Genomic DNA, 15,175 nt, shown 5'->3' with positions numbered 1-15,175 from the left:
CTCAAGAGCTGGGATTAAAGATGTGAACCGTTACGACTTGATGAGAATAGGTGTGGTGGTCGGAATATGCTTGGCCCAGGGAGGGACACTATTAAAGGTGCAGCCCTGTTGAAGACTGCTTTGACATCAGCCATAGAGATGGAGAGTTTGGAGTTTGCCCAGGTGTTTTCCTATCTTGCTTTGGGGATTACAGCTAAGTGATTGGATGAATCTCAGAAGAGACTTTGAATGTTGGACTTTTAACATTGTTGAGACTGCTATAGACTATGGGGGGCTTTGGAAATTGGACTAAATGTATTTTGCATTATGCTATGTTTAGGTATGGCCCCCATAGACTCATATGTTTGGACATACCTATCAGGGCTAGGGAGTGGAATGTGATGGTTTATATGTGCTCAGGCCAGGGAGTGGTACTACTAAAAGATGTGGCCCTATTGGAGTAAGTGTTTCTGCGTGGGCTTTAAGACCTCATCCTAGCTGCCTGGAAGCCAGGGTTCTGCTAGCAGCCTGCAGATGAAGATGCAGAACTCTCAGCTCCTCCTGTGCCATGCCTGCCTGGATGCTGCCATGTTCTTGCCTTGATGATAATGGACTGAACCTCTGAACCTGTAAGCCAACCCCAATTAAATGTTGTCCTTTATAAGACTTGTTTTGCCGGGCAGTGGTGGTGCACGCCTTTAATCCCAGCAAATGGGAGGCAGAGGCAGAGGCAGGCAGATTTCTGAGTTCGAGGCCAGCCTGGTCTACAGAGTGAGTTCCAGGACTGCCAGGGCTACACAGAGAAATCCTGTCTCGAAAAAAAAAAAAAGATTTGTCTTGGTCATGGTGTCTGTTCACAGCAGTAAAACCCTAAGACAATAGGTCAACGATCAGTAAAAATATTCTTTAAATGCCACCAGCCCTGCTCTATTTTGCCGCTCCTTTTTCCATATCACTGAGGATGGCCTTGAACTTCTGACCCCTTTCTCAACCTCCTGAATGCTGGGATGACAGGCATCCACTACCACACTTGGTTTATGTGGTGCTGGGTTCAAGCTCAGCTGAGCTACATCCTCAGCCCTATCTGTCTTCTGTGGAAAGAAGGCCATAGCAACCAAGTGCTGTGAAGAAGGGATACCTTCATAGCAGCCATCCTGCATAGCAGGTGGATGGTGCCGTGGTGGGGGAAATCCCGAGACTGAGGCTAGCCCAGAGTGATTGAGATGGCCTGCTGTATAATGAGGTGGATTTGTCTCAGCAACTGAGTGCTGGACAGTGCCCACTTCCAAAGCCCAGGGTAATATGGGGCCTGGGCCAGGATTGTCAGCTGGCAAACAAAACGTGGTTTGGCACAGGGACCAAGCTTGCCTGCAGGCTGTGTGGGTTTCATTCTGGCACTATGGCTGGGCACTGAATTGCTTTAATTGGCCATGTCCAATAAAATGCTTTTTCTGGAAGAGCTGATGAAAGTACAAAGGTAGACAGTGCCTGGAAAGCAAGCAAACAGACAAAAACAAAAAACGTTTGATATAATTTACCTGTCTGTCTTACTCCATTTCCTGTTGATATAACAAATTATTTTAGGCTTATAATTTATAGAGAATAGAGGTTTGGGGGCTCAGGGTTCTGGAGCCTAGGGATTCCATATCAAGCCCCTGATATCTGCTGAGCATCTGTGAGGCCCTCACTCTGGACCAGAACAGGAAAAGGCAACACATAAGGAGACAGAACAGGCCAGTTAGACCAGGCCTCTCACAAAGCCACTAGTGCTACAACGCAAGCATTTATCCATGCTCTGACTGTAGAGGTGATGTGGCCACCCGGCCTCTCCACTGTATCTTTGAACTAAGCCAGACAGAATCAACCCTGAAGTTGCTTTTGTCAAGAGTATTTTATCATATTGTCAAGAGTATTTTAACACAGGGACAGGACAAGAAACCAAGATATGCGTATGCATGTGGGACTTGCTGGCCATAGCTGATGCTGGCATAGCCCTCAGCCCAAGGGTGATGTCCTTCTGAGTCAGGAGCAGCTTTTCTGTTGCACACAGCACAGCAGACTTGGAAGGAAGCATTACAGATCCTGGTTTCAGGAGACTGGACTAGTGTCACCCCAGCCTGTGTCTTAGCTAGGATTCCCACGTGTCTTAGCTAGGACACACCACGACCAAGGCAACTTTTTTTTTTAAAAGATTTTATTTTATGTATATATTCTGTGACTGTCTTCAGACACATCAGAAGAGGGCACCAGATCCCATTACAGGTGGTTGTGAGCTACCATGTGGTTACTGGGAATTGAACTCAGAACTTCTGGAAGAGCAGTCAGTGCTCTTAACTGCTGAGCCATCATTCCAGTCCCAAAAGCAACTCTTATGAGGACAACATTTAATTGGGACTGGCTTATAGGTTCAGAGGTTTGGTCCATTATCATCATGGTGGGAAACATGGCAGCATCCAGGCAGGCATGGTGCAGGAGGGGCTGAGAGTTCTACATCTTCATCTGAAGGCCAGTAGAAGACTGCCTTCAGACAGCTAGGAGGGTCTCAAAGCCCACCCCCATGATGACCCACCTCCTTCAACAAGGCCACACCTCCTAACAGTGCTACTCCCTGGGCTGAGCGTTTTCAAACCACTACATCTGGAAGGGAGCAGGAACAGGGCTGAGGGATGCTTGGTTCCAGGGCAAAGCTCCTTTCCTTTGGTGCTGTCACTGCCCCATCCAAGCCAGGCTATGTTTATAGACCCCCAAACAAAGAACAAAGGAAGCTGTGGATAGGTACTTGGTTTATTCATTAGAAAAACAAAAACCAAAAACTGGATGGGTCTTATATACAAAACAAGATGCTCTTTGTTTTCAGGGGCTAAAAGCACTCAAAAAATTTAAAGTGGGAACATGGATGATGACACAAAGCTGTTTCTCCTAGAAACACACGAACAAATATCACAATGAATTTACTATACATAGATCCAGATCATTTAGGACCACAACGGGACCAAAGAGCCTGCCACCACATCAAAGTTCCAACGTGGCAGATGGGGAGGATGGTTGGAGTGTGTGCCAGCATTTGGGCACAGAAGTGATTTACAATTCAGACCCAGGTGCATAAAGTAGAAAACTCACTCCCATGTCAGAATACCAATAGAATTCAGCCACAAAGTAGCCACCCAGCAATCCAGAATACTGAGCTGCAGAACTCAGGGAAGACAGGTGGAATCACAACACACATGTAATCCTCACATCTGGGGTCCAGCACATCTTCAGTTCCCAGTTGCCACAGGCACCTCAGCACCAAGGTGGTATCACTGCTGAACTCCCAGGACCCCAGTGCTCTTAGTCTGGCCTCAGCACTGGCCAGAGCCTTCTTTCTCCTGCGTAGAGGCAGCATTGCAGAAAGCCATGAAGCCTGCTGGTGTTATCACTGGTCACCCACAGCAGCTGTGGGAGGGTTTGTCCTTACTGCTTCCAGGGCTGGGGCTCACCATCACAGGTGGCTAAGGTGTTTGGGGACCAAGCCATCTCATGGCCTCACTACTCACCCATACACACATCATGAACAGGACAGTCAAAACGAATATGTGGGATCACCTTTTAGAGCCATGATTAAAAGCAAATCTGTAGCCCTTATATGAAGGGATTTATATGGATGTTAGAATCCTCTAGCTACTGGATACTGGATGATCTGGGGTCAGCTGAGCTACAGAGCCAGTAGTGATTCCCACACTAGAAGGGATGGATGGTTAGCTATTTGCTAGCTGTTGTGCTTTGAAATGTTTTCTAATTACAGGTCATGACTACAGAATCCAGGGACACCCTTGTCCCAGTGGTATCCTGACATACCTCAACCACATTAGCACTTCCAAGGTAAATGGTTGCTGTGATCTCCAGGCCTGAATATCTTCACTAGCAAAGCGGTTCCAGCCTCTGTCTCCGACCCTCACAGGGACAGGTAGAACCAAGGGTCTACTCACCTACCACACATGCACTGAGACACAGAACTGCAGCTAGGAACACCCTGCAAGACTCAACAACATTTTCAAAAAGTATTTTTTACAGCACTTTTAAAATAATTTACAAAAAAACCTACAAAATCCATTATGTACCAGGACACATTCATTAAATAAAAATGTCATTTGAAGTTAGTGTACATATTTATATTTATATTGGGGGTGGATGGGAGCTGCATGGAAGGGACCCAATTTTTGCTCTTCATCTGTCAAGATCCCCTACTTCCACCCTATGCTGCCTAACACACAGGCACACACAGGCACACGCTCTCTCTCTCTCTCTCTCACAGGCACACGCTCTCTCTCTCTCTCTCTCTCTCTCTCACACACACACACACACACACACACACACAGAGGCTCACGCACGCACATAAACACAAAGTCACACACATACAGACAGGCATGCATGCACACACATCAGGCAAGACATAGACACTGCTTCCCACAGCTATGGCATGGCATGCCTGTCACAACTTGAGGCCTTTACTGCTCACTGTGGCACTGCCCCCATCCTCCATGGAAGTGTCACTGAATTCGCTGGCATCACTGCCCAAGGTCTCCTGGTCCTGCGGTTCCCTGTCAACCCTGTGCCGATATCTCAGGTCTAGAACTTTGTCCTCAGAGCCAGAATTCCTCCTGTCCTGTTGTCTCAGGGTCCCCTGAGCCTTTCGGCTTGGCCAGTTCCCACTGTCTTTCATTAGCAAGTGTGGGCTTCCAAATACAGGGTTGTGGCCAGGCTGGGTCTCCCTGAAGGCTGAGAATGCTGGAGCCTGCAGAGGTAAGCCTAGATTGGGGCTGAAGAGGCTGGTCTGCTTGCCCCCCCAAGAAACATTCTTCCCGAAGTGGAAGAGCTGGGTGGAGAGGAAAGGCAGGCCCTTCCTGGGGCCTGAGGAGAGGCTGGGTGGGGCCCCAGCCTGTGATGTAGCCCCCTTTTCCTTCTCACCCCGAAAGACCCCTGTCCACACTGTGCCTTGACCCGAGTTCAGCACCCATGGGCTGGATAGCCTGCTCTGGTGTGCAAAGTCACTCCAAGGAAGAGTGAGGTCAGCCTGGGATCCAGGGTTGGGGGTTAGCAAGTTCTGACTGCCATAGTTCAGGTGAAAGGTACCCCCAGCGCTTCCAGCCTCGGCACCCACTTTGGCACAACTGGGCAGCTGACCGAACATACTTTCTGTCGTTGCAGTCTGGCTTCCCTGTGGGCTATGGTCTTTGTGAACATGAGTACTTTTCCTGCTTGGTGGAGATGCTTTGGCAGAGCTATTCCTGCAGGTGTTCTTGGGTAGTGCTGGCTCACTTCGGCCCAGGGCAGTGGTGAGGCGGGTGGTCTGCTCAGCACGGAGGGTGCCCTTCCCAGACTGGCTCAAGAGACCGGTTGCCTGTGTCCGGGCTCTCTCTGGGCCTTTCCTTCCTTCGGCCAGCTGAGGGGTTCCCCTGGCTTTTTGGCTCCGTGTGCACACTCCAGGCTGCAACCCCAGGGTTAGATCTTTCCTACAGGGCATCTCCGGCTTGGCAGGCCCCCCTTGAGGTTCCGTGTTGCGTATAGACTCCTTGGCCTTCTCTGCCAAAAACCTCCTGATCTCCAGCTCAATACTGTCATCACTGTCCACTGCGCTGTCCTCAGATGTGGGGCTGGAGGCTGAAGGAGGGTGGCCACTGGCTCCTGTGTCCGTAGAGGGAGGAGCCCCTTCTGGACTTTTCCTCCTGAGGAGAAAGGCAGGGGTTGCATCCTCGCCCCCTGTACCACCCAGCTTTGCCCTCTCTGCCACGCTGCTGAAGGCGCTTCCTGGGCTCCGTCCTGGGCCATCTTTATTATCCCCTCTACACTTGGGCAGACAGCTCCGTAGTGCCTGCTGTCTGTGGTCTTTCCAGTCCCCTGGAAGGTTGCTCGGCTTCTCCCCACACCGAGTCTCCGTGCTGCCAAATCTGACCTTCTTACAGGAAGCCCGTGGGTCTCGGCACCTCTTCTTAAACTTGCGCTTGGATCTTAGCAAGTCCTTGATGGCCATGTCCAGGTCCTCGTCACTATCCAGAGAACTGCTCTTATCCTCAGAGCTTTCCTTCTCAGTGGCCTTCCCGAGGGCCCCTTGTGGTAGGTGTGTATCACTGAGCCCAACTGTCCTGGAAGTGACAGGCTGCTCCTTGGCTTCAGCCTCTCCTCCTGGGGTCTCTGTGATTTTGCTGTGCCCGAGAGGGTCCCACCCGTCATGGCCAGGCTGAGCCTTCCCCTGGATGTGGTCAGCGTCCTGGGTACTTTCTCTACCCTCCCTTATTTTCTTGGGCATTGTGGTGCTGCCTCCTCCACCTCTCCGTTTCCGTTTGCAGACCAGAGGGAGATCTAGTGTTTTAGCAAAAGGGGCCTTGGGGATGCCAGGCTGGCCACTGGGGCCAGGCGAGGACAGTGGACCCTGGGCAGGCTGAGGACTCCCTACTTGTGCCTTGAGAGCCAAGAACGTTCGGATCTCCTGCTCGATGCTATCATCACTGTCAACGTTGCTGCTGTCACCTTCAGAGCGGGGAGGCATGGGTTGGGGACAGAAGAGTGGGTTCCTGGATGGAGGCCTGTCGCTGCCTTCCATGGGGGCTGGCAGAATGGTCTTGGAGATGTCCAGGATCGCTTCTGCACACATCAGTTCGGTAGATGTGTCTGCTAGGCGTGAGGCCTGGCACACAGCTTCGCTCTTGGCAGCTGCGTGTCCTGGAGGTACAGAGGCTCTCGAATCCGTCAGGAGCTTGGAGAGGGGATCAGGGTGGAGGACCCCCTGGGTGGTGTCTATAACCTTGGGAACTGCCAGCTTTTTCTTGCTAGGGGGTCTCCTGTGGGCTTCAGGCAAGGCGTTTGGCTGGGCACTGCCAGGGCTTTCCTCTTTCAGCTGGCCTCTCAGAGGTGGGTCCCCACTGGCCTCCTTCCTGGTTTTCTCCAGCTGGTACAGCTGGATGGCCTCCTCAATGCCGTCGTCACTGCTGGAGTCCGATGCCTGGTGCACTGGGGCCGAGCTCCTGATGCGCTTGCTGCGCCTGGCAGGCATGCTCCTCCTCACCCCACCCCTGTTCTGTGCAGCCTCCGGTCTGTGGGCGGTCAGCTTTGTGCTCACTGGGGTCTCAGGCTCTGTGGCGGGCTTAGGCTGGAAGTTTCTCTGCTGTGTGCTCATCTTTGTTAACCTGGGAGGTTTTCGGAAGATGAACTCCTTACACGTTCCCATCAGAGCTGCCCTGGCTGAGGTTTCTCGGTTCCCTCTAAGTCTGGCAGGGCTGTTGTTTGGGTCGGATTTTTTATCCACAAACCCATCACACTTCGGGTTTTCATGCTGTCTTTTCTCATTAAGAAACTGTTCTATTTCAGCTCGGATGCTCTGTTCAAAGGAGTCCTCGCTGCTCATGCTCGCTGGGGAGGTGGAGCCCTGGTCTTCACTGGCTCCCACAGGAACACTACCTGAGCCGGGAGTGAGCTGTGAGGGACACGGGATGGGCAGGGTGCTGCTGTGGGCAGGCTCGGGGATAGAGGGGGCCCCTTGGGACATAGGTTCAGAAGCCCCACCCCTTGCCTTCAGGTACTCTTGGATAGCTTCCTCAATGTCCCGGTCCACGGAGTCATCACTGTCAGAATCCAGCTCCAAGGGACCGCGTCTCCCAGATTCATCTTTCTCCAGGGCGCTGCAGTTTGCCACGAGACCACAGGCAGGGAACTCTGGCTGCTCTTTGCACACAGCAGGCTTGGGGGCCAGCCTGGTGTCCCGGGACCTCTCTGCACGTTGGCCTCTTTGGGTGAGACGCTCATGGCCCATGCCCAGGGCAGCCTCGTCCCTCTGAAGCGTGCTGATGAGCATCTGGACCCTGGCACTCACTGAAGCCCTGGAGCCGTCCTCTTTAGCCTCGGAGAAGCAGTCTGGGAAGCAGAAGCTCCTGGGCTGGCCAAAGGCCTCCCATCTGGACTGGAGCGCCACCACTGGAGGGGCGTTCATGAGGAACATCCTAGCGGGCAGGCTGGGTGCTGAGAGGCAGGGCTTATGGGTCAGCCTGTTTCACATCCTGGGAACAGAGAGAGCATAAGGAAGGGGAGAGCTGAGCAGTGACATCAGCAAATAATCACGCCACTACAACCTAATGTCTCGTTGGCTGGAGTGGCTTATGCCAGCCTCTTAGGTGTCAGTTTTGTGAGCAGTCCTAGGAGTCACTTCCACCCCGTCGGTGGAAGACTCCGTTAAAAAAACAAAGTGCAAACTCCAGCAGCCCTTTCCTTTCCCTTCTGGGTTCGCACTTTGCTGTAAGAGGACAAAGGAGACGTCATTTACCTCCCAGTGTTGTCAGAAGCCACAGCAGTCCAGAAATGCTTGTCTGTGCTTTAAGAAGAGTGACTACACACATGCCCAGGTAAGTAGGACTTTATGGGTGGATCCTCTCTGGAAATGACCAATAAATATGATCAAAGCTGCACCATATGACGGACGCAAAAAGCACTTCCTCGAGCCTTTTTTTCCAGAATTGCCTTCCCTACGCTGTTTCCTGTGAAAAATGTCAAATGTGTATTTGACAGCTGCTACTCAAAGGCTGACACCAATTTTGCCCAATTAGCATGAAAGTTTTGGTGGTCCTATCATGTGGGTAGGCCTGGAGAAAGGACTGTGTGATGTGTAGACAGATCATGGGCTTGCCAGCTTGGAGGCCGAGGACACTGTTTAGTGCCACGTGTCTATGTGGTTAGAGCCAGGTCTCTACATATCAGCTAGGCTGGTGTCAGGAACACTAAGAAAGCTCACAGAGTCATCCTAAGAGGAGCCTAATCTAGGAGGCACTGGGTCACCCGGAAAAATGCCAGCTGCTCTGTACAGCTCTCAATTCCTCCAGGCTTCTCTGATGCCCTTCTGCCTCCCCGAGATTGAGCAGCACCTGCAAGGCTGAAGGACAGAGACCTGAGTTCCTCCAGGGGAAGGCATGGAAGGCTGTCCCGCCCCTAACCCAAGGCCAGAGGGTAGAGCCCGACCTGCAGTTTGCTTTGCTTCTACGTACTTAATCAGGACCTGCCTTTCAGACAGGCTAGGATGTGCTGTAGACATACTGAAATCCCTCCCCTAAGAGGTGGGGCTGGGCATCTAGACCAAAATCTGCTCAGAGCGACAGGCAACAAACTAGAGGTCATTGAAGATGCAGCGGCAACTCATGGTGATTACCAATGTGTGCTTCAAGAGTTAAACTAGTATATAAAAAAAAAATCTATTGTAATTACTTGAAAGTTTCAGGTGTAGGCTGATGCTCTGCAAGGCTTCCAGGTGAGATCTTCACGGCGCCGCTTGCACTTCAAAGCATCTTCCACCAGCTTTTAAAGTCGGCCGTGAGGGCTGGACATGATGGTGTACACTTTTAGTCCAAGCACCAGGATAGCCTGGTCTATGCATAGTGAGTTCCTGGCTTAGCCAGGGCTCTCTAGTGAGACCAAACTGTCTAAATAAATAAACAAATAAATAAACCAGCATTTACTACCAGGATTATAATCAGTAACATCTAATTTAGAAACTGATCATGGCTTATAAATGTTTTTTTCTGTTATGATATGCCCTTAATGTAAAGAAAGGCTTGACAAGTTGAGGAAAAACTTGCCCTGACACCAACTACACTAACTGTGGCTGATTTGCCTCTCCTCAAGTGAGAGCCGTAGGATGGAGGGTGCTTTCCTCTACCAGCTACCTGAGCTCACATCCTGGCCATCCTCAACAATCACTTTGCCTTCCTGAGACTCCCCACAGGCACAAGGCAGTGGGAACTAAAGGGAGGAGTATCTGCTTTCGCTGGCTGGAGGACCTACCGCTTCTTTGCTGTAGGCGGTATTCAAACTGCAATACTATAGAAACCACGAAACATTTGCAGGGCTTAACTGTGAAGGGTCTGAATCGAGTAGGGTGTGGTGGGGTAGGCATGCCTTAATCTCAGGTGAAGGTCAGAGGATCAGGAGTTCAAGGCTAGTACTGGTTCCTTATCTAGTTCAAAGACAGTATCTGGGCTACTTGATGCTGTCTCAACCCACCAAAGTAAAGACAACAAAAAGTGCTCTCCCGGTTGGGGCAGGGCAGGGCAGGGCAGGGCAGGGCAGGGTGGGATGGTGTGAGTAACATTAATATCTTAACATGACAGCAGGTGCAGAGCCGAGGGAATAAATCAGTTTATTTCCACTCACCTGCTCACAGCTTATAACGATGGACCTAGAACTGGGCTCCTCTGACAGTCTTAATTGGCTGTTTGTTGGTCCAGCTACCTTGTCATCTTGGGAGCTGTCACTCTGGAGAACCATGAACTTCAGTTAGAAATGTGAGCTGAAGCCAGAATTGGGGCTTTAAACTGGAGGCTCTGGGAATCAGGTTTCCAGGGTGGTGGTGGGTACAATCATCACCCCTCTCGGCCCCCCAGCATGGCCTCTGCACTTAAGTTATGATGTAGAGGGCCCTGTACTCCAACTTAAAGTGGGTGTGGGTAAGATTTGGTCCTTAGGAGCCAGAGGTGTTGACAAGATTCGGCCCCCCAGAAAAACTGTTGTGACTGCCAATCCCTGTGCACAGTGCTGGAAGCAAGGGGAGACAGATTCCCCCTGCTCCCTGGGTACTGACTGCTCTTCTCACTGTCCAAGAGGCAGCCGGAGCCGCAGTCTGGTCTGCAGCAGGTTAATGCCAACCCTTCTCCAGTCAGTGGCAGGGCCTCCGGCTGGTCTGTGCCCCCACCCATCCATCCCCCCCAAGTCATTTTCTGGGATCCCAGGCTTAGGGAATCCCGGAGCCTCGAAGCTGTTTCTGGCAGGTCGAGAAGGCAGCCTTGAAGGCCAGGTTCAGTGACCCGGAGCCCGCCCCTCACCTGAGCCTCACCTGGGCCCGCCCGGCGCCCGCTGGCTCTCGAGGAACGCAGGGCGCAACAAGCGCCAGGCATCCGCGAGAGGCGCCTCCCGGGGGCCGTGACCCTCTCCCGTGACAACACCAGCCCCAGCCACCAACCCGATCCGGACCCCGCACGCCGCGGCCTGCACCACGAAGCCAGCCCAGCTGCCCGCCCTGCGCCCCGCGTCCCCGGAGGCGCCCGGCCCGGAGAGCGGGGAAGCACCGACACTCCCGCCCCGCCCTCCCTCGGTCCGGCGCCCGCAGCCACCGCGGAGTCCCGCGGGGACTCAGGGGCCCAGCGCGCCGTGGGAGCGCGGGAGAGGAGGGCGGGGCCGGCGCGGCGAGGGGCGGGGCGACCCACCCCCACCCCGGGCCGTCTCTCCCGCCACCTACCCGCGGCGGCGGCGGCCGCGCTCCGGAAGCCGTGCCCGGTGGCTGGGCATCATGGGAATGGCACGGCCGAGTTCCGGGGGAGGCGCGCGGCCCGGCCGGACCCCCGCCCGCGAGAGCGCGCCCACCTGCACTGCGAGCGCCCGCGCTCGGACACGCACGGCGCGCGGGAGGAGCGCATGGGGCAGCTTGGAAGCGGCCCCGGCGCCCGCGGGACTCGGAGCCTGCGCGGGGACCCTCCTTGTCCTCCCACCCGGGGCCTGGCGCAGCTCCGGGCGCCGAGAGCGTGCGCAGCCCAGGGGTTCAGGAGGTCGCGCGCGTCGGCAAGTTGGCCACGGCGAGGGGCGTGGCCGTGGAGAGAAGGAGGGCGGCCGGACCCTCGCACATACCTTCTTTTGGTCCAGATCCAGTGGCCCCCGCGTGCCTGGCATCTGCTCACAGTTGCCCTTCCTATCCTCAAACACAGCAGAGGTGTGCTTCCTTGCCTGCAGTTTGCACCCAGCTCAAGATTGTGCTTAGTTTGCCTGCTGTGGACACCGTGGGGCCTTCTGGGCTACCCAAGTCCCTTTACTTTGTAGAACGCTTCTATATGTCTATGCACAATGCCCCCTCTCCCCACCTTAGCCAGATCTTAGACTGTGCTTAGAGATAGGAACCCTGAGGCTGAGGAGAACTAAGCAACAGGAGTCATGCAGGGTGACCTTGCTCCACATTCACACCAGTGGTCTTAGGAACAGGTGGGATAGGACTAGCTTCTGCCAACGCGGTCAGGATTATACAGTGGAATTTCTTGGCTCCGTGGCACACTGTATGTGATGTTGGAAATCTCCCTAGTTTTCTTTTACTTTTTAGACAGGTCTGGAGATACTGTGTTGATCATGTCAGGGAACAAGCCAGGCTCACCCCGGGCCCTAGGCACACACCCTGTTTGATAAGGCAGAGGAAATGATTAGAGAGTGCCAGGGATCTGACAGGAGAAACCCCCAGAGACTCGTTATATAAATGAGCCTGACCTCAAACTTACACAGATCCACTCGCCTCTGTTTTCAGAGTGTTGGGATTAAAGGCAAGTGCCATCACACCTGGCCTGAGTTTTTGTCACTATGAAGTAATATTATGAACATTTAGAGAGAATTACACAACTAATAATACCATCACCAAGATGTGGCTGTAGGCCTATTTTGGCATGCTTTTAGTGTTGTGAGAAACACTTTTGGGTGTCCCTGAAGCCACTCTGAGTATGTCTCCTGGTCTAATGCCTAGAAGACAATAGTCTGCTTGGGAGAGATGGGAGGTGCTGACACTTGGCAGGTGCCCTTCAGAGATGAGGACTGTTTAGTTATTTTCTACTGCTGTGAAGAGACACCATGACCAAGGCAACTTATAGAAGAAAGAGTTTATTAAGCTTACGGGTTCAAAGGGTGAGTCCATTCCACCATGGCAGGGAGCATGGCAGCAGACTGGCAGGCATGAGCTGGAGCGATAGCTGAGAGCTTACATCTTGATCCACAAGCTTGACACAGAGAGAGCAAATTGGCAATGAAACCTTTGAAACCTCAAAGCCCATGTCCAGTGACTCACCTTCACTAAGGCCACACCCCCTAGCCCTCCCCAAAAACAGGTCCACCAATCAGGGACCAAGCAGTCAAACCTATGAGCCTCTCATTTTGTCACCACAGGGATCTACCCCACTGTCTTCAGGGTAAGCAGATATTTCTCACTTCCTGCCAGCCTGTAGAGCTGCCATACCACTGAGTCCGCAGCAGTCTCACCATCTCCTTGTCCCTCTCTCTCTCTTCCTCCACCCCTTCCATGCTTGGTCTGTAGCCTTGGCTAGCCTTGAACTTGCAATTCTCCTGCCTCAGCCTCTGGAAGGCTGACATTACAAGGATTATAATCTTTTGACTTTGGAGTTATTCTTCCTCTTCATCCTCCCCTCTTTTTCTTCCACTATGGTACCAGGGATTGAACCCAGGGCCTCTCATATGCTGGGTCAGAGCTCTACCACTGGGTTTCACCCACAGCCAAGGGTTACTGTTTTTATCTGTTGGTTTGCTATGCACATTTTTTCTGTTTTTCTGTAGTTTAATTTGTCAGATGATTGACAGCTGGGCTTGCATAAACCCGCCCACAATAGCTTTGCCCATGATGTGTTGTTAGTCAGTCTTTCATTGCTGTGACAGAATACATGAGTTAGACAACTTTGAAGTGGGAAAAAAACAGGTCTGAAGAGATGGCTTAGCTGTTAAGAGCACTTACTGCTCTCTCAGAGGATCCAAGTTCAGTTCCTAGCCCTTGTGGTGGGTGGCTTAGGACCAGCTGATAACTGGCTGCAGGGGATCTGATGCCCTCTTCTGGCTCCCACAGGCACCTACACTCACATGCACACACACTGCCACAAATAAAGTAAAAGAAGGAAAGATTTATTTTGATTTAGGGTTTTGGAAGTTGCCCTTCTTGGTTGCTTGGCCCCATTTCTTAACCCTGTGGCAAAATAGAACATGGCAGAACCATGTGGTGGAGACCATTATTCACCTTACAACAGCCTGGAAGTAGAGCAAGAGGAAGGTGCTGGGCTCCTTTACCCTGATGACGTAACTTCCAGACTCTAGACCCATTTCTCCTGTGTCCTGGTTGTACCCAGAGTCTCATGCTTGTTTGGCATATGTACCACCACTCACCCATGTATCTAGCTCTCTGTTTAGTGTTTAAACATTTGGAGAATCTCCTAGGTTGCTTAGGTTAGCCCTGGACTCACTCTGTAGCCCAGGTTAGTCTTAAATGTGTGATCCTTCTGCCTCAGTTCCCTGAGTGCTGGGATTACAGATGTGTACCACCATGTCCTTTCTTATTTTATTATTTAGCTAATGGTATATATATATATATATATATATATATATATATATTTGAGTGTTTTTCCTGTGCTGTATGTGTATACAGTTTTATCCTGCAGTTCTGTATTCTGCAGGTAACAGAGGTAGGAAAGGGTCTAAACATTGCATATGGAGGCCTCTGGACAACTCTGGGGCTAATGTGTCACTCGAAGCCTTCTCTTGACCCCTGGCAAGGTAGTAGAGTGTAGGACTGTGAAAGGCAGCCTGGTTTCTGGTTGAGCTAAGGCTAGAAACTCTGGTGACCCTAAAGGGACAGTAGGCATTTCACCTGATCCCCGGGCACCAGGCTCCTGTCACTGGCCTCAGTCCTCCATAGATTTGTGGCTTTCAGTCATGTAAGGGCAATGCCCAAGGCCCTCCACAGGTAGAGGACACAACCTGTGGTCACCTAGCCTCAAGACAGATCTCCATTTTAATGAGATACCTAAAGGCCTAGAGATTTAGCCAATAACCTCTCTTTCCCAGACACTCCTCCCTGCAAAGTGTATTTAACCTCAGGACCACCCTAAGAAGTGGGGTACGGGGGGCTGGAGAGATGGCTCAGAGGTTAAGAGCACTGACTGCTCTTCTAAAGGTCCTGAGTTCAATTCCCAACAACCACATGGTGGCTCACAACCATCCATAATGAGATCTGACGCCCTCTTCTGGAATGTCTGAAGACAGTTACAGTGTACTTACATATAATAAATAAATCTTTAAAAAAAAAAGAAGTGGGGTACGGTTTTACTCGCCCACTTTCCGCTATGACAATAAATGCCTTAAAACCACAGACTGCCTCTGTTCATCGGACTCTGCCATGGGGAGCCATGAAGACCTTTGCCTAGAGAGCCCCCATCTAATCTCCTGTAGAAGGCCTCTCTGGGTTCCCATCCATGGCCAACACCAAGCCAAGCCCAAACCTGCTGCCGCCACCACCAAGTCAAAGACGCTCCCCTCTGGACCAACTAGAGCTCCCCTCATTTCCCCCTCCACACCCAGTGGTGTCTGGATGCCCAAGAGCCTGAGAACTGACAGCCCCAGCCTCCTTGCAGGCCCGAGCCCCGCCCCTCGCCCC

The 15,175-nt window shown here is 52.2% G+C and overlaps 1 protein-coding gene across 7 annotated transcripts; it reads right to left on the bottom strand.

The window, feature by feature from the left end:
- Positions 1–2,745: 2,745 nt before the first annotated feature.
- Positions 2,746–11,439, bottom strand: Ppp1r26 (protein phosphatase 1 regulatory subunit 26). 7 transcript variants are annotated; one of them, XM_029474710.1, is made up of 5 exons: positions 11,231–11,439; positions 10,150–10,251; positions 9,205–9,419; positions 8,273–8,380; positions 2,752–8,009 (listed from the first exon to the last, which is right to left on the bottom strand). In XM_029474710.1, the coding sequence occupies exon 5, from the start codon at positions 7,949–7,951 to the stop codon at positions 4,451–4,453; it is 3,501 nt and encodes a 1,166-aa protein (XP_029330570.1). In that variant the 5' UTR covers positions 7,952–8,009; positions 8,273–8,380; positions 9,205–9,419; positions 10,150–10,251; positions 11,231–11,439; the 3' UTR covers positions 2,752–4,450. The 7 variants fall into 7 exon arrangements, with proteins under 7 accessions (XP_029330571.1, XP_021012459.1, XP_029330570.1 ...); XM_029474709.1 differs by lacking the exon at positions 11,231–11,439 and adding an exon at positions 10,829–11,066; XM_029474712.1 differs by lacking the exon at positions 11,231–11,439 and adding an exon at positions 10,829–11,066 and having other exon boundaries at positions 9,205–9,415.
- Positions 11,440–15,175: the final 3,736 nt, after the last annotated feature.

The sequence above is a fragment of the Mus caroli genome, chromosome 2 (assembly GCF_900094665.2).
Source record: "Mus caroli chromosome 2, CAROLI_EIJ_v1.1, whole genome shotgun sequence".
Taxonomy (NCBI): Eukaryota; Metazoa; Chordata; class Mammalia; order Rodentia; family Muridae; genus Mus; species Mus caroli.
This window is presented reverse-complemented; position numbering and strand designations above follow the sequence as displayed.